General features: G+C 41.5%; 1 protein-coding gene across 2 annotated transcripts in view; it reads left to right on the top strand.

Annotated features, from left to right (window-relative positions):
- The window catches only part of Mtr (5-methyltetrahydrofolate-homocysteine methyltransferase), an 85,353-nt gene that overhangs the window by 43,389 nt on the left and 23,420 nt on the right, over nt 1-18,544 (top strand). For both annotated transcript variants that reach the window (XM_042278219.2, XM_006980164.4), the window contains exons 16-22: nt 6,354-6,533; nt 9,546-9,662; nt 10,292-10,432; nt 10,946-11,035; nt 12,228-12,380; nt 13,238-13,345; nt 14,934-15,034. In XM_042278219.2, coding sequence (XP_042134153.1) covers nt 6,354-6,533; nt 9,546-9,662; nt 10,292-10,432; nt 10,946-11,035; nt 12,228-12,380; nt 13,238-13,345; nt 14,934-15,034 — 890 coding nt within the window. The remainder of the gene's footprint in view (nt 1-6,353; nt 6,534-9,545; nt 9,663-10,291; nt 10,433-10,945; nt 11,036-12,227; nt 12,381-13,237; nt 13,346-14,933; nt 15,035-18,544) is intronic.

Raw genomic sequence — 18,544 nt, 5'->3', positions numbered from 1 at the left:
TTGGAAACCCACACCTAGTTACATGCCTCCAACAAGGCCACACCTCCTAATCCTTCCAAACTTAGGACCAAGCATTCATATATATGAGCCTATGGAGGCTAATCTCATTCAAACCACCACAACCACAAACTTGGTAATTTTAAAATACTGTAAATTTATTTGGCTCACAGTTCTGGAGGCTAAAAAATTGAGAGCTTTTTGGCTGCTTTGTCCCTTAGTGAGGGGGCAGAGAAAAGGTGAGGAAGAGCAAGGGAGGGTGGAACTTGGTTTTATAAAAAATCCACTTTTTGGCAGTGAGCCCATCCCTTTGATGACAACATTACATATCTAAGAAGGAAGAGCCCTCAAACCTAGTCACTTCTCCCACTTTTACATTCATTATATTTTATGTGTGTGAGTGTTATCTCTGCAGTATGTACATGTCTAGTACTCATGGTTGTCAGAAGAGGATGTTGGATTCCCTGGATCTAGTTATAGATGGTTGTGAGCTGCCATGTGAATGCTGGAAACTAAACCTCGGTCCTCTGTAAGAGCAGCAAGTGCTCTTAACTGCTGAACCATCTTTCTAGCCCTGCTAGGCAGTTTTTAAAGGTCCCACCACTCAGCACTAGCATCACATCCTACTGTATTCTAAAATAAAATAAAAAAATTAAAGATTGAAATGTAAAAAATCCTGAACAATATATAGGAGATCATTAAAATTTTCATGTAGAAGCTATTGCTGATCTCAAGATGTGAAAAAGAAAACTGATGAATCTTTTCACATAGAAATGTAAAACTTTATGTGGCAGAAGATATGGTATTATTAGTAAGTTGATGTAGTTTCTGTATGTCAGAGAACAGAATGTCCCTAATAGAATGGACAGAGGGATTGAATGGCCAACTTACATAGGGGTACAAACAGACAATGAGCCTGTGAGGAGATACCACGATTTCTATGCTTAAGGGAATAGTGAAGCAGTAATTAGTTTCTTTCATCAAAGAAAAAAAAATGAGAAGATTGATAAATGGCATCTCACATCTGTGCTGCAGAGCCAGGTTGAGGCCATGGAAGCTGTACATATCATGGTAGTTCCCAGTGATACATATGCATTTGTTTTGGATAAACTGATGCTGTTTTCTAGTTGAGTATCTTGGATTTTTGTGGGTGGTATAGGTTTATTAAAATGAATTCTGTCTCTGGGAGACTGAAGTCTGGAGGGTTTGTTTTTAGTGGACTTTGACTTTAAAGAAGGTGACCTGACCTCGGACTTCTTGTTCTGACCTTCTCTGAACTTTGCTTAAACCTGAGGTCAACCTCTGCATTTCAGGTCCCTCCTTTTTAGTGGCTTCAATAGATAACTATCCCTGGGTATGATGACATGATTACTTCTATTCTTTGCCTTTCATTACAAGATGGCTTATAAATGCCTTGTGTCAGAAAGAGACATTCCCAGAATACCTTCAGAGATTGTTTTTTATGGCAGGGATAAGAAGAGCCCAAGTCCTGCACTTTTACCATCACATAGGAAGAAGAGCAAAGCATGTAGGTGACATACTGCCCGGGCTCAGTGCTCCAGCTTCTAGCACACTCTTGGGATTTCCCTCTCTGAATGGGAGTTGAGTGGGTCCCTTGACCCCCTGCCCCTGTTAGAAAGTGCTCTTGTTTCATCCAGACCTTAATATTTGCCACTGCAGAGTAGGGTTTTCAACAAATCTCTAAAAGGGGTCAGATCTTCTCAGTGTTGGCTGGGCAACATCACTAAGGGCTTCTGAATTGCTGGAACCAGCCTCAGGATGCTGATTCAGCTGGTTTAGGATACCATTACTATGAAACAAACAAGCAAAAGCCCCTCATAGCTGAGAACTCTGCCTGATTAACAGATCCTTCATCCTGTTCTGCTGAGCTTCACGTGGGTCTGTGAATTCTTGAAGGGTAACCGAGACTGACCAGCATGTGAGTTTTACAGTGCCAAACATGATGTCCGATAGGGCCTGCTCCCCACAGAGGCCTCTCCCAGACCTTACTCTGAGGTCTATTTCTTTACTTGATGGCCAGAATCTAGGGACTGTTCTTGGGTCAGAGACTAGGCCAGATGTCAGGAGAACAATTTGACAAGGGCCTGTAGAGAGGTTATAGGGTATTTGCTCTGTCCCTGGAAGTGAATTCCTGTTGTGAGAGCATGTCTATGATGTTTTAGGTAGGGAGCTACACCACACCCCACTCTATACAGTGCCCAAGTTGGCTCAGATAGAAATTACCAGACTGTGCTTGCTTGCTTGCTTTTTCTTTCTTTCTTTCTTTCTTTCTTTCTTTCTTTCTTTCTTTCTTTCTTTCTTTCTTTCTTTCTTTCTTTCTTTCTCTTTCTTTCTCTCTCTCTTTCTTTCTTTCTTTCTTTCTTTCCTCTCTCTCTTTCTTTCTTTCTCTTTCTCTCTTTCTTTTCCTTCCTTCCTTCCTTCCTTCCTTCCTTCCTTCCTTCCTTCCTTCCTTCCTTCCTTCCTTCCTTTCTTTTTCTTTCCTCCTCCTCCTCCTTCTTCTTTTTTTTTGTTTTTTGAGACAGGGTTTCTATCTTTGTTATAGCCCTGACTGTCCTGGAACTTGCTTTGTAGACTAGGCTGGCCTTGAAGTCACAGAGATCCTCCTGCCTGTGCCTCCCAAGTGCTGGGATTAAAGGCATGTGCCACTGCTGCCTGGCTTCAGACTGTGCTTACTTTTTATTATTATTATTTTTTAATGGCTACAATAGACATTTATTTAAAGCGAGGCATCTGCAGAGCAAATAATTCTTAAATTGTGATTCAGGTTGAAACAACCTCATAAAAATATGCTCAGACCAGGCACATCCACAGATCTCAACTACAAGATCATTTCTTTGCCCATTCTTACTTCTCTTTCCCAAATAACCTCTTTCAGATAGGGTTCAAGGTATAATTTGTCCTCCTCATATTTTGTCCACTGTTCCTTAGGCAATATCTGATTCCTCCTGGTCAGGTCCAGGGCTCTATTAATTTGAAACATTCTGTCATTATAAAGATCCTCAGGAAGCCTTCTTATGGCTTCTTTCACATCTTCAGTCTTCACATATTGTATCATCTCGCATTACCCCCAGTTTGTTGAATCCTGCAGCATTATAATACCATTTTCGAAAGCATCCAGCCACTTGCTTGACACTGCATTAGCAGGTCTGCCCACCGTTTTGACCTGAGAGTCAGACTGTACTTTCTTATTTTCCAATCAAATGAGGTTACTGAAGCTAGCTCCCTGAAGTTCATCAAGTGTCTGGTCAGAACCAGTTCTTCAGTAGCCTTACTGCTCCTCTCCTAGAGTGGGATCTTCCCACCATGCAGCTCCTTCGTATTTCAGTGAGATCAGTCATGTTTCAAGAACATCTGTTTCCACATTGATTTAGAATTGACCCTCATAATTATTATGTATTCTTATGAAGTGATAGCCAGCACAGTAACGTAGCCTTACCTTTCCTGTACTATACACACTGTACTTCTTCCTACACATGCATACCTATGTAGTAAAGCTTGCAAGTTAGGATCAGTGAAAAATTAACTAACATTATACTGTAGTGTCCATTTTTCTCAAAATACCTTCCTGTACTTTTCACGGTTTTACTTACAGAGAGTGCTTTATAGCCTCTGATTGGTGTATCCCCCTTGTCAGCATCATCAGTCCTGTGCTCAGCACTGAGTAAAGGGTCATGGGCCAGGTGTGGTGGTTCCTTTATTTCCATCACTTTAGGGGCAGAGGCAGGTGGGACTCTGAGGGTTCTAGGGTATCAGTAAATTTCAGGTCATCCAGGACTGCAGAACTGAGACCCTGTCTCAAATAAATGAAGAAAGGATTGTGTGAGCATGTATTCAGTGAGTAGATGCTAGACAAAAAGATGACTCATGTCCCAGGTGGGATGGAGCAGGAGATGTGAAGTTTCTTCACACTTTTCAGAGTGGCATGAAATTAAAAACTTAGGAACTGTTAATTTTCACTTAATATTTTTAGACTACAGATGACAGTGGGTAACTAGTACCATGAAATATGAAAATGTAGGTAAGAAAAAACTACTGTTTTTTTCTTCTGCCAACCTCCAGAGCACATAGGATCAACAACAGTCAGAAATTCTGAATGTAATTTGATGGGTATGCCATTTGGGGATTTGATCTGAAATGAGCTTCCTTGGCAAAGCTGAGAAACACTTTGTAAAAGTAGCATTCATTCACTGCCTCATTCATTCCTTCAACATAGTTTTGAGCACATATTTTAGCAGGCCCTGCTCTGGGCTCCGGGGATCAGTAAGACAGGCGTTCTAGCTAGTGGAGATAATAATAGAGAATAAAACAACCGAGAATAATAATAAGGTATCTGGAAAGAGATACTTCAAGAAAAGGAGGAGGTGGGAAGGGTGGTGGTGTGCTGATTTGGAGGGAGTGATAAGGCAGTCTCTGAAGGGACAGCTGACTCTGTACCTGTGAGCTGTGAAGTACAGTTAGGCCTTGTGTGTTCAGGGTTGGCAGCAATAGATGGAAATGGAAGGCTCTGAGAGCAAGAGCATGGCAGGTTTTAATTACAGGAGCAGTGAGGAGTGAGGGCAAATGGTGGGGCAGAGGTGGAGGAGAGGCCCTGGCTGAGGGTGATGGGCTGAGGAGCAGGGAGGAAGGACCTTGCCAGATGTGTTTTGTGTTTTAGGATCCTGCCGAGAAGGATGATGATAATTTGTAAGTCTTTTAAAAAGACTTTATTTTATGTGTATGAATGTTGCCTGCATATATGTATATATGTACACCATGTGAGAGCAGTGTCTACAGACCAAAAGAAAGAAGTCTGGTCTTCTGGAATTCAAGTGGTGAACCTCCTTGATGGCGCTGGGGACCAAATTTGGGTCCTTAGGAGGAGGAGTAAGTGCTCTTGACTGTTAAGCCATCTTTCTAGCTTTTGTTTGTAAGGAGACAGGGTTTCATTATGTAGCCCTGGCTGTCCTGGAACTCACTGTATAGACCAGGCTGGCCTTAAACTCAGAGATTCACTTGTCTCTGCTTTCCAGGTACTGAAATGAAAGATGTAGGCCATTATGCCCAGCACTAATTTGTATTTGCAGCTTGATCATGTGGTACCAAGCATGTGTTCTAGTAGGTTTGTGTGGTAAATAAATGCATGTCCGTAGCTAGAGTTTTCCTGGTCCTGCCTGGCCCACAGTCAGGACAAATCTCTCTCACTCTCCAGTCCCACAGCTGCTCAGACCCAAACAAGTAAACACATAGAGACTTATATTGCTTACAAACTGTATGGCTGTGGCAGGCTTCTTGTTATCTAGTTCTTATATCTTAAATTAACCCATTTCTATTAATCTATAAGTTGCCGCATGGATTATGGCTTACCGGTATCTTTTACATGTTGCTTGTCATGGCGGCGGCTGGCAGTGTCTCTCCCCTCTGCCTTCTACTTCCTGGCAGGTGAGAGAGATTTGTCCTGACTGTGGGCCAGGCAGGACCAGGAAAACTCTAGTTACAAATGGTGCCCCATGTTGGGCGCCAGATATTGGTGAAATTATTAAGGCTACTCCACATAGTTAAAAGGGAGGTTTATTTTGTGGGGTAACTTACAAGTGAAGGGATAGGTTGCAGTGTCTGGGATAGGTGTGGCACAATCCAGCAGTGTTCTCTGGAAAACTCTGCTCGGTCTACCTTCAGTGTCCTGGGTCCAGGAACCAAGAGAGCCAGCCCATCCGGATCTTGGGTCTTCAGGATCCTCTCTTGGCTCCGCCTTGTAGGTGTAACAGTTACTGAAGCCTCAGTGGGGGTTGGAACTTCCAGATCAAAGCTGGAATGGATACCCACTACACATGTCCCTGAGTCTTCCTTGAAGGAAGACCCAAGAAAGCTACAGCAGTGTTGTTTGTGTGAGAGGCACATTGCAGGCAGGTGAGGAGAAGCAGGGCACTTTGAGGAACTCTTTCCCGTTGTTAGCCCACAGTGACTTGACACTCATGTGTGTAATGCAGGGTGGCCCCTACATGTCACAGTTCTGCCTCACCCTCTCCAGTGCTAGAATGACAGGTGTGATGCTCAGCTGCTTATTTTTTGTCTGTCTTTAGTAGAATTTGATTTTTAAACCACATCTGTCTTTAGAAAGCCACTTTGTTAATATATCATTTATGAAATTTTTACATAAGGAATAAAATTGTTGTATTGAAGACAAAGTCTTTAACTGATTCTTTCTGAGATAAGTTGATGAATGTTTAGAGGTTTGACATTTGGGTTTCGAAGAAATAGTCATTGAGATTTGAGTGGTTTTGATAAGTGACACATGCTGTTTCCATAGACAACAATTTGCTTTTCTATTGTAAATGACATTTCTGCTTGTTTCTCAGGCAACAGAAACAGATGTTAAAATCAGTGTGTGTACCCGAGCCTACCATCTACTTGTGGAAAAACTGGGCTTCAATCCAAATGACATCATCTTTGACCCCAACATTCTTACCATTGGTACTGGAATGGAAGAACATAACTTGTATGCTATCAATTTTATTCATGCAACAAGAGTCATTAAAGTAAGTCTGGGTATTTGCTGTCTTTACCCAAGACACAGCTCAAATTTATCACCTTGGTTTAGTGTGTGCTTAGAACTAACACATACTGATATGCTGAGAATAGGAACGTTCCTGTCCTTAGTTTTCTAAAATGTAGGGACTTTTATCTTTTATGTAATGCTATTTTAATTATAGTGTATAACACACATGACAATATAGAAAACATAGTCTGTAGTCTATAGTAGATAAGTAGTTATGAACCATATAGTAACTTTCACTTTTCTGAAGTGGCATGAGGCTACTGCCGCATCTCTTTTTCTGGGTATGCCTTATTCTCAATTTCATGAAGTAACTTTCATTCTGATATCTATGGTTCTGAGACTTCATTATTGTTTTTGGTAATACTTTTATTACTTATATGCATGTTTAGTTTACATTTATATCCATTGATTTTTGTGCTTGCCAGTGTATGCTCTAAAATTTAGTTTTGACCTGAGTCAGTACTCAGGCTGCTTTTGTAGTCAGCTGTGGACAAGTCTTGTGTAGGCTTGACTCACATCCTCAGATGAGGATGACCTTGGGGACAGTCAGCACTTACTCTGTAAACAGGTGTCTTATGAGTCTATTCAGTGCCCTTTTATGTTTTGCTTTTTGTTTGTGATTTCCCTGTTTGAAAATGCCCTTCAGTCCTGGTGCTAGTGCTTTTTAGTGTTCACAAGTGCAGAACACCTATGGTGTGTCTAGTAGAGAAAATGCTTGTTGAATAAGCCTCATTCAGACATAAGTCACAGGGCTGCTGGTCATGAGTTTAGTCTTAATAATTAAGATGTGCACGCCAAATAAAGTGTCTTTAAATATCTATTCATTTTTATTTATATATATGTATGTGTGCCTGGTTGGGTTTTTGTGTACTACTTATATCAAGTGCCCAGAAAGCCAAAGAGTGTTGGATTCCCTGACACTGGAGTTGGAGGTTGTTGTGAGCCAGTGTGGGTGCACTGTTGTCTGTTTACAAGAGCAGTTTGCACTCTTGACCGCTCTGCCATCTCCAGCCCATAGTATGTTCTCAACAGACACACAAAACAAGGCTGTATGTTGATGAGGTGAGAACATAGGACCAGAGGCTGCCAGCTGCTATGTTACTTGTGAGGACAGAACTATTAGGGAATTGCAAGAATTAGGTGTATGTCCACATAGTATAAATTGGCCACTTTTTGAGCTTAATGTAATTCAAATCATAAATTGCTTATGCTGTTTTCCCCCTATTCAGCTTCTTTTTTTTTGACCGGGTCTGACTATGTAGCTTAGGTTGGTTTAAACTTATCAGCCTCCTGCCCAACCCTTCTCCAGTGCCACCAGGCCCACATCAGCCTCGTTTTGAATTTCATTTGTATTGCTATGGCTGTATTTGTTCATTTTTCCTAGTGTATAATTATTTGCCTGAGCCACGACTAGCCATTTCACTGTTCAACAGTTGGGAACATTCTTGTATTAGGTTGGTGCAAAATTAATTGCGGTTTCAGATGGTAAATTTTAAATCACAGCTAGACTCAAACATACCTTCATTAATCAAAATAGGAACCATTATAACCAACTTGTTTTTACCAATGAGAAATAAATTTTTTAATTCTCTTAGCATAAAAAAAAAAATCAGTGTTTTACAGGCCGTGAAGATGGTTCAGCAGGTAAAGGCATTTGGTATCAGTCAAGCTGATGGTCTGTTCAGTCCCTAGATCCTACATAATAGGGAAGGTGAGAACTGACTCCTGCAAGTTGTATTCTGACCTCTTCATACACATTGGATTGTCTGCATACTGCTCCAAATACATACATACATACATACATACGTACGTACATACGTACATACATATGTACATACATACATACATACATACATAAATGTAATAAACACTTCTTTAAAAGTCAGTGCCTCAGGATTCAGTAACTCTTGGAAAGAATTTTCTCTGTCCTGCTGATTGTAGAAATTTTTTTCCTTTAAAAAGTTATCAGGATGATTGAAGAAATGGCAGTCTGTTGGTAAGTGATCAGGTGAATATGGTGGATAAGGCAAAGACTTCATAAGCTAGTTCTTGACTTTTGAAGCATTGGTTGTGTGATGTGTAGTCAAATGATACCATGGAGAAGAAATGGACCCTTTCTTTTGACCAGTACCAGCTGCAGGCATGCATAGCATAAAATAAATATTTAAAAAAGCAAGTAATAAATCATTAGCAAAAACCCCATAAAGCAGAACTGCATTTTTTTTTTCTTACCATAACCAAACTTACCAAGAATGTATTTCAACATTAAGGAACAAATTTCCACAATGAAACCTGCCATTACTTTTGCACCAATCTAACGTGTTAGGCCCATATGCCTGAGTTAAGCACATATACCTGAGTTTCTCTGTAGCTTAGGGGTGGAATGGCCAGACAATGGCAAGCTGTTTTCCTGACACTTAGGCCTGTGTTGAGAGTTACTGTTATGGCTAATGCTTGATATTGTATTAGGCATCTCAGTTGCCTTTGCTCTTCTGTATTTTGTTAAGTTGATGTTGAACTAGAGAGCTTGTTACTGAAGACTTCCGGCTTTGAAAGGCTCAGGAATGTATGCACATGCACATTTATAGATGCATGCACATAATCTTTTGCTTTCTGTCTCTTTTTCCCTTCCTGGTCATTTATCCAGCAAACATTTCTTGTAACTCATTTTCATGACTTATGATGGTCGTTATAGAGATAGAGGTAAAAATAGGATTTGATATTTTTCCTACAAAGGCTAAAGTCTATTAGGAAAAGCTACTTAGGAAGTACTTAGAAGTGACACTGTAAAAGGCGAGATATATCTATATAAACTAAAGAGGAACCAGATTACTTGACACAGTTACGTGGCAAACTGTTCTTGGCCTAGTAATAAGCTCAGAGTTATTCTGTACTTTTTTTTACTTCTCCTGTGTACAGAGCTTACAAGGTATGACTGATGGTGGCTTTTGACAAAATAAGAGAATCTTTTCATGTTTTTACACTTTTCCAGGAAACATTACCAGGAGTCAGAATAAGTGGAGGTCTTTCTAACTTGTCCTTCTCCTTCCGAGGGATGGAAGCCATTCGAGAAGCAATGCATGGTGTTTTCCTTTACCATGCCATCAAGGTATGGTGAAACCAACTTCAGTTTAGGTGCTGGGAAGATGGCTCTGGGGGTGGGTGAAGTGTTCGCTGTACAAAGCCCGAGGACTGAAGTTGAAACTTCACAGCCTCTGTGAAACTTAGTGTAGTAGTAGCTCCTACTGGTGAATGAGAGATGGAGGCAGAATCCTTGGAAGATTGTAGGACCAGCTAGCCTAGCATGTCCAGTGGTGAACAAGAGACCCTGTCTGAAACAAAACGAAAGGCAAGAGCCAACACCTACAGTTGTCCTCTGACCCCCATACATGTGCCATGGTACGTGTGTATCCACACACACACACACACACATATACATATGCACATACATTGTAAACACATGCAAGATCTTTCAAAGAATTGAAACAGAAATGATGGCACTGGACTTGGACGTACAGCAGGCTTAAAGACAGTCCTGCAGGATACCTGGCCTCTTCTATCTTTAAATGAAGCTTCAGTGGAGCAGAGTGCCCTCCTCCCTTCTCCTGTGTCTTGTCTAGGGCGCTTTTACACTACAGCAGTGCTGAATAGTGACCAGCTATATTATAAAGCATTTTTCTCTGATCCCCGATTTAGGATGTCAGAAAAAAGTCTCATTTTCCTTTATATTGCCCTTAGTTTGGTATGGACATGGGCATAGTCAATGCTGGCAACCTCCCTGTGTATGATGATATCCAAAAGGACCTTCTTCAGCTCTGTGAAGACCTCATCTGGAACAGAGACTCTGAGGCTACTGAGAAACTCTTACGATACGCCCAGGTAAAGGAAAAAGTATCCCAAGGGTGGCTTTCCCTGCCTTAGAATTTATCACTCACTGGTAGCTACTGGACCTTTATTGTAGAATAGGAAAAAATGTAGACTCGTGTCTCTGCATCATTAATCATCATTGTCATGGTTTTTATAGTGCTTTAGAGAAGGTATTGCAGTTAGGTCAAGGAGGGAGAAATAGACCTTGTCTAGATTGCTTTAGTATTCTGAACTTAGACTTTTCTAAATTGATTTTTTTTTTTTTTTTTTGGTTTTTCGAGACAGGGTTTCTCTGTGTAGCTTTGCGCCTTTCCTGGAGCTCACTTGGTAGCCCAGGCTGGCCTCGAACTCACAGAGATCCGCCTGGCTCTGCCTCCCGAGTGCTGGGATTAAAGGCGTGCGCCACCAACGCCCGGCTCTAAATTGATTTTTTTAAGAGACCTTTTTTTCTTTCTTTTTTTGTTTGCTGCAGATAGTTCACTATGTATCATTTATACTTACTTTTTGGTCTTAATTTTAATTCAGACTCATGGCAAAGGAGGGAAGAAAGTCATCCAGACAGATGAGTGGAGGAATGGCTCCATTGAAGAGCGTCTTGAGTATGCTCTCGTGAAGGTGAGTACATGAGCCTGTACAGGAAGCCTGGTGACTCATGGCACCCTGGTGCCATTGCTGACAGCAGGTGGAGGGGGCGCTGCCCTAGACTTCTGACCATTGATTCCTAACCTGCAGGGGTCTGTTTCCCAGTGCCGTTTAACAGTGTCTAAAGATGTGTCCAGTTTTCACAGATGGGGTGGAAGATGCTCTGGAACTCAGTGGCTGCAATGCACAGGATAGGCTCACATACACAGCAAGGACTTGCCCAGGCAATTGTAGTTCTGAGCTTGAGAACCCTCTCTAAACCAGGTTCCTTTAGGTCAGTCAGCAGGACAGTAATGGCTCTTCCACAATAGATAGAATTTTAGGTAAGATATCAGTTTCCACATTTGTGAGCCTGGAAAATTCCAGAGTGTTTTTAAAAAAGGCTCTAGAATTTAACTTTTAATTCTTAGACCTCCTAAGAGTCTTCAGTTTTTGGACTATTCATTTGTAGCTACAATCCTTGAGTATCCTCGGCTTTAGAGGCTTGTCAGCAAAGGCCAGGCAAGTCAAGGGGAGAAAGTTCCATTTTTTTTTTTAAACGTCACCTGAGAGCCTTTCTAGTGTTCAATCCTGTTCTAGCCATTAGTGTCATATATAATAAGAGAAGATAACTGGTTTCTTTATTTATTTGAGACAGGATCTTACTGTGTGTCCCTGGCTGGCCTGGAACTCACCATGTAGATCAAGCTGGTCTTGAATTCACAGAGAATCTACTTGCTAGCGCCTCCTGAGTGCATCACCACACCTCATTGAGCAGATAAATACTGATTTTATAGAGATGCTTATTTACTAGCATATAATCAGTTGCTGAGGATTGATATCACACATGATATGCACCTACTTTACCACTGATCCTTCACTAATAGTGAAGTCTCACTAATACCTTTTTTTTTTTTTAGTTACTTCCTATTACTAGCTAGACATTGTAAATAAATGACATCACGGTGATTGTCAAAATAAACACAGGGTTGATACTATTGTGATTCTGTGAGGAAACAAACTTAATAAATACCTGCGTTAGTGATGAGAAGCAGGACTCAAACTCTGTCAGGCTGATTCTGGGATTTGTGCTCTTAAGCATCTCCCTGATTCTTTGATTTTGACCTTAATACAATGACTTGTTTGTTCCCCTCTCCCTCCTTTTTCTTTCTTTTTTTCTTTTAAGGGCATTGAAAAGCACATTGTTGAAGATACTGAAGAAGCCAGGTTAAACCAGGAAAAATACCCCCGACCTCTGAATATAATTGAAGGCCCTCTAATGAATGGCATGAAAGTGGTTGGTGATCTTTTCGGAGCTGGAAAAATGTTTCTACCTCAGGTTGGCAAAACAGAGACATTTTAACAAATCTCTTTTTCTATTTTTCAATAAATAGTGAGTTTGGGTATTTTCTGAGTTTTCAGTATAGGCAGAGCTTGACGGTGTTATCTGATCACTCCTCCTCTGGGTGTATTTAGGAACCATCTCTTGCCAGTCCATCTTAGAGTGTGTAGAGGTTAGAAAGCTTGCAGACATTCTTAATAATCTGCATGTTCTGAATTTCCATGCCACCTCTCACCTTAGTGCCTACCCAAGATAAGTGTAATGTTAATACTAACATTTGACTTGACAAGCCAGTAACCATCTTTAGAATGCATATTTTGAAAATATATTACTCTTTTAAATAGTGGGACTTAAAATGTTATTCTTTAAGTAAAAATAGAACTCTTTATTAAAGCAACTACTTAAAACTATCATTTAACAAATCCTTGCTGAGCATCTAGGTTAGGGGCTCTGAAGCATATAAAAAGCTAAAAGAGCCTCTTCTTTCATAAGCCTCAATTTTGAGTGAGTTAAAATCCTGGGGATAGAATAATGGTGATGCATCATGTTGAGACATGGAACTTAAAAAGACTACAGAATTCAGAGACACAGTAGAAGAACTTTAGGCAGCGGGGAAAAACCTACTAAGTGAAAGTTGAGAAACAGAAATTATAACCTTCGGTTTGTGTTTGGTTTTCCTCTTGCTGTGCCTCATTTATTGGTGTTCCCCTCAAGGATCTAATTCCTCATCTTGCTCACTGTAGAAATCTGGGACTGTTGAATTATGCATTCTTAATTGGTCCTGAAGCTTCACAGGTCAACAGTGGCAGTCATGTGATGGTTTGCTAATTATGCCTGACTCTGCTTTTGTCCAGGTTATAAAGTCAGCTCGTGTCATGAAGAAGGCTGTTGGACACCTTATCCCTTTCATGGAAAAAGAAAGAGAAGAAGCCAGAGTACTTAATGGTTCAGTCGAAGAAGAGGCAAGTCATTTTGTCCAGGCCTGGAGCCTTTTCAGGAGCTGGCCTGGAAGACTCTTGTTTTTGTGGGGCTGGGAGCCTCATCAGTAAAGCTTCATAAAAGTTGGTGCCTTCTTTCCACCTTTACTGGGTGAGCTCAGGCTTGAACTCAGGTCTTTAGGTTTTCACAGCAGATCTTCCCCTGCTGCATCATCTTGTTGGCCATGTTTGTGTTTTGAATGTATCGTTTGCTTTTAGAAAGCTCTTCCCCAAATACTCTTTGGTTGTACCCTTGGTACCACTTACAGCAGTCATCCTTGCTGACTACACCACCAGAGTCAACCACTAGGCTTTTTACTCTATTTAGAGCCCTGTGTAGTTCAGGCAACTTTGGTCCCTAGAACTCTAAATTCTTAATCTAAATTTGCAGTTGGCTGAATTAGAGAGATGATGCATGCCTTGTATACCTTTCCTTTCCATTTTCTTGTTTCATCAGTGTACAAAAGAACTGTTTTAGAAAAATAAAAGATGCTTCTACATTCCCTGCACTGGGCTGCTTTCAAAATTTGAGGGAAATCTGCAGTTGGCCAGTTCCTCCCTTGTAGCAGGCTTTCTTTTGGGCCACCAACCAGTCCCAAATTATGACATGGAGACTTAATATTAGTTATGAATGGCTTGGCCTTATCTTATGCTCGTTTTTAGCTCTTATAAATTTAACCTGTTTCTCTTCATCTATGTTTTGCCTCAGGCTTTTTTTTTTTTTTTTTTTTTTTTTTTTTTTTTTTTGGTTTTTCGAGACAGGGTTTCTCTGTGTAGCTTTGCGCCTTTCCTGGAGCTCACTTGGTAGCCCAGGCTGGCCTCGAACTCACAGAGATCCGCCTGGCTCTGCCTCCCGAGTGCTGGGATTAAAGGCGTGCGCCACCACCGCCCGGCTGCCTCAGGCTTTTTATCTTTCTTTTCTTCTGTATGTCCTACTCCATCTAGTTGGCTGGCCCTAGGCCTCTCTCTTTCTCCCTTATTCTCACCTTTCTCTTCTCCTTTCTAGATTTCTCCTCTCTGCCCACCTATCCCTCTCCTGAATAGCTATTGGTCGCTTAGCTCTTTATTAGACCAGTCAGGTGCCTTAGGCAGGCAAGGTGAAACAACCTTGCAACACCTTTTTACATAATTAAACAAATGCAGCAGAAACAAATGTAACACACCTTTACACAGTTAAAGTAATATTCTGCAGCATAAACAAATGAAACAAATCTTTACATAGTTAAATATTCCACAACACTCCCCTTTCCAACTCTCAGCAATATATCTTGGCAGTTTCAGGGTTAAGGCTGTGGTCTTCAGCTGTAGCACTGTGTCTCTGACTGTTGACCCTCTTTCAGATGCTAGAACCTGTGAGCTTGGTTGAAATCCCTGGGCTGACCTACTAGGCAGGCCTTTTTTGAACTTCTGGGAGGCACAGAGCTCCAAGTAGAGACTGTTACTGGGTCCCCTACCTGCCTTTGAGGTGGTTCTGGTGTTTATTCCTCAGCCATCACCTGTGTGGCTCTTGAGACCCAGATGGTCTTCCCTGATGACCCCCCACCCATGCTCAACTGCTTGCCTCACTTTGCAGGACCCTTACCAAGGCACCATTGTGCTGGCCACTGTTAAAGGTGATGTGCATGACATAGGCAAGAACATAGTTGGTGTGGTGCTGGGCTGCAATAATTTCCGGTAAGTTGAGACCTCACCTCATCCCCTTCATGTTTAAAAAGGAATGTAAATTGTAAATGTTTTACTGGGTGAGAGGGTTGGGGTGGTTATGGCCATGGAAAGGTGTTTGTTTGTCTACAGCTGTGAACACAGCTTTTTTTTTGTAGGTTCATAATTATGTATCTCTTAGGTATTTGTTAAGGGCATAGAGAGTAAGACATAATCCCTAGAGTCAGGCAGCCAGGAGGCTTCTTGAGAATCTGTATTGGACATAGTCTCTAATAGTTGCTCATCAGGCTTGTCTTAGGGTTTCTATTGCTGTGATGAAACATCATGACTAAAAAGCAAGCTGGGGAGGAAAGAGTTTTCAGCTTACACATCCACATTGCTGGATGCTGTTCGTCAACAAAGGATGTCAGGACAGGAACTCAAGCAGGACAGGAACCTGGAGGCAGGAGCTGATGCAGAAGCAATGGAAGGGAGTTGCTTACTGGCTTGCTTCACTTGGCTTGCTCAGCCTGCTTTCTTATAGCTTCCAGGACCAGCCCAGGGATAGCACCACCCACCATTGATTGGGCCCTCCCCCACTGATCACTAATTGAGAAAATGCCTTACAGCTGGATCTCGTGGAGGCACTTCCTCAACTGAGGCTCCTTCCATTGATGACTGTAGCTTGTGTCAAGTTGACACAAAACCACTTCTCATGGCCAGCATGTACCATTTTCCACTCAGCAAACTGCCAGGTTTTAGACCGGGGTTCTTATGAGAGCTAGCTTTGTAGGAAGGCTTTGTCTTTAATAGTCTTGCCGTCCTGTGTTTCTTGGTGATTATACTAGTGTTCTCTAAGGAACAGAACTGATAGAATGAACTAATATATGTTTATATATTAGTAAGGATTTATTAGAGAGGCTTACAGGCTGTGGTCCAGGTAGTTTCTGGTCCATCTGTTTCCCGACAGAAAGGCCAAGGATCCTTAGTTATTCAGTCAGAGACTAGATGTATCAGCAGTCCCAGTCTGGGGCTGGAGTCCCAGAGAGGTCCTAGAGAGCTGCCTGTTTCAGTCCACTTTGGAATCCCAAAGAAGAAGGCTTAACTACTAGAGTGGGGACAAGCAGACAGAAAGCAAAGCTTCATCTTCTGTTGTGTCCTTTTGTGTGGGCTGCCACTAAGAAAGTGTGGTCCAGATTTAAGGTGAATCTTTTGACCTCAAAGATCTAGATTTAGGGTGGATCTCCCACTTCAAATAATCCAACCGAGAAAAATCCCTCACAAGTACACCAAACTGCTTGTGTTTTAGATACTTTCAAGTGTAGTCAGGTTGACAACCAAGATTAGCCATCACAGTGATGATGTAGCTTTTGGAGTGATATATTCAGGTAAAACCTCTTTTTGCTATCTCATAATGAATAAATATTCATAAAAAAGTTACTTCCACATAGGCTAATGACTTATATTAAGTTTATATTTTCCTCACTTGACAATATAGTTCAATGAAAAATCACTAATGCCTGTCCTGGTCCGTGTCTGGCTAGCAGTCCTTTGGAGTCAGGGGCTGCTTTCCACTGTGCCTTTTCTCGGATGGAGAAGTCTGCTGGTGCGATGGTTATGCCCTCCTGTGTTCTTTTTTCTGCTGTCAGCTAACAATGAGCCCTCCCAGGCTCTCCCCTCAACACTTGACCCACCTCTGTCTGGAACACTGATTAGACTCTGTTCAGGATGGCCCAGGCCGGTTGTGTCAGGAAGGCAGCTTCCCATGGACAGTCTTCCTACCTTTTTTTCCAGCCTGTCTTGAAGACAGCGTTCTTTCCTAGCCTTGAAAATCAGGACTGCGGTTCCTACCACCTATTTCTTATTCGTTAAAATGACAAGTCAGCCTTTGTTCTGTGATGTCACTGTGTAGTTGCCAGTATTGTTTTGACCTGCATCAACTTAAACTGTAATGTATTCCAAATTTCCATTGAGAAATAAGTGTTTTTGATCAGATTATTGATTGCATGACAGTTGATTTTAGATATACTGTCTCAGCTATGGAGAAGACAATTATGTACTTTCCCTATTTAACACTAGTTATATAAGAAGATCTGCTATCAACAGAAAACTGCTATAAGTCGAGGGCAGCTGATGCTAATCCAGCCCCTCTCAGCACCTTACAGGATCCTCAGTAATTTAGAGGCCTTTCACTTGTCATAGTTTGTTGGAAGGACTTTGAAAATTTTAGTTTTTTTAAAAATAGAAATGGGCAGGGTGTGGTGGTGTATGTCTTTAATCCCAGCACTCAGATACAGAGGTGGGTGGATCAACATGGTGAGTTTCAGGCCAGCACAGGCAAGTAGACAGAGAGCAAACATTTCCTTCTAGGCCATTTTATGTGGGCGTCCACCAAAAGGTATGGCCCAGATTTAGGACTTCAAATGATGCAGATTTAGAGTGGGGGAAAGAAAAAGGGGGGGGGGAGCAACAGCAGTAGGCCCTGTGAGTACTTCTTAACCCTCAAGTAGAAGAGGAGAAGAAAAAAAAAGGGGGGGGGGGGATGGGGATCACAGCTGGGTGCTGGACTGGTAGGATGCTTCCATCTAGTGGTCGGATGTGTGAATTGCAGGGGCAGCGTCAGGAAGTGACAGGCACCATCAGGTCCCTGAAAGAGGAGCTGCTGTTTAGTACAGCTAAACAGCTGTTGAGTTTTCTTTCATTTGTACCCCTCCCTTATCCCTCCCTTCCTTCCTCTACCTCTCTGCTATGACACGGAATACATATTCCTAAGTTACATATTTATAAAGTGCGACATGAAAATACATGACTACAATGTGTATTGAGCAAACATTTGTCTCCTGTGTCCTCACTGAGGCGCAGGCATCACTCTCCTCTCACAGTTCTTCATAATACGCAGTAGGTGTTGTGTCCAGGAGCGCCCGCACTGCGGGGAACATGGGACTCATTTCTCCTGCTTAACTGTGGTAGTTAAGTCTGCTCTGCAGCCCTTTACCTTCCTCTCCTCACCCGGTCTAGCCTCTGCTAATTACTTTTCAACTTTCTGATACTTTAAGGTCAACTTCTAAGGTTCTTCACGTGAGAGAGGTCATATTCCTGTGTCTGGATTGTGTGACGTAACGTAATGTCCATCAGCCCCATCTATTTTGCTGCAAATGACAGAATTCCATTTTTTTTTTGGCTGAATAGTAGTTCATTCCATGTGTATATTACATTTTCTTTACCCGTTTATTTATTGGTGGAGGCTTACGCCATCTTGGCTATATATGCACAATTTTACTTTGCTTTGTGATTTCTTCTGAAGAGCAAAAGTGCTATTTTTGTCTACTTTATAAATTCTGTGTAATTTAAAATACTATTGGACACCATTAGTAACTCATGTTTTGTAGCTTATATTTTTTTTCTGAATTTAAGTCCCAAGTACAATGTGTACTTAAAGCTCTTTTTAAAAATACTTTTAAAACAATATATGTGTGTGTATACCTGCTAGTGCTTGTGGAAATCAGGTAACAACTTGTTCGGGAGTTGATTGTTTTGTCTACC

The sequence above is a fragment of the Peromyscus maniculatus genome, chromosome 5 (genome assembly GCF_049852395.1).
Source record: "Peromyscus maniculatus bairdii isolate BWxNUB_F1_BW_parent chromosome 5, HU_Pman_BW_mat_3.1, whole genome shotgun sequence".
Classification (NCBI taxonomy): Eukaryota; Metazoa; Chordata; class Mammalia; order Rodentia; family Cricetidae; genus Peromyscus; species Peromyscus maniculatus.
This window is presented reverse-complemented; position numbering and strand designations above follow the sequence as displayed.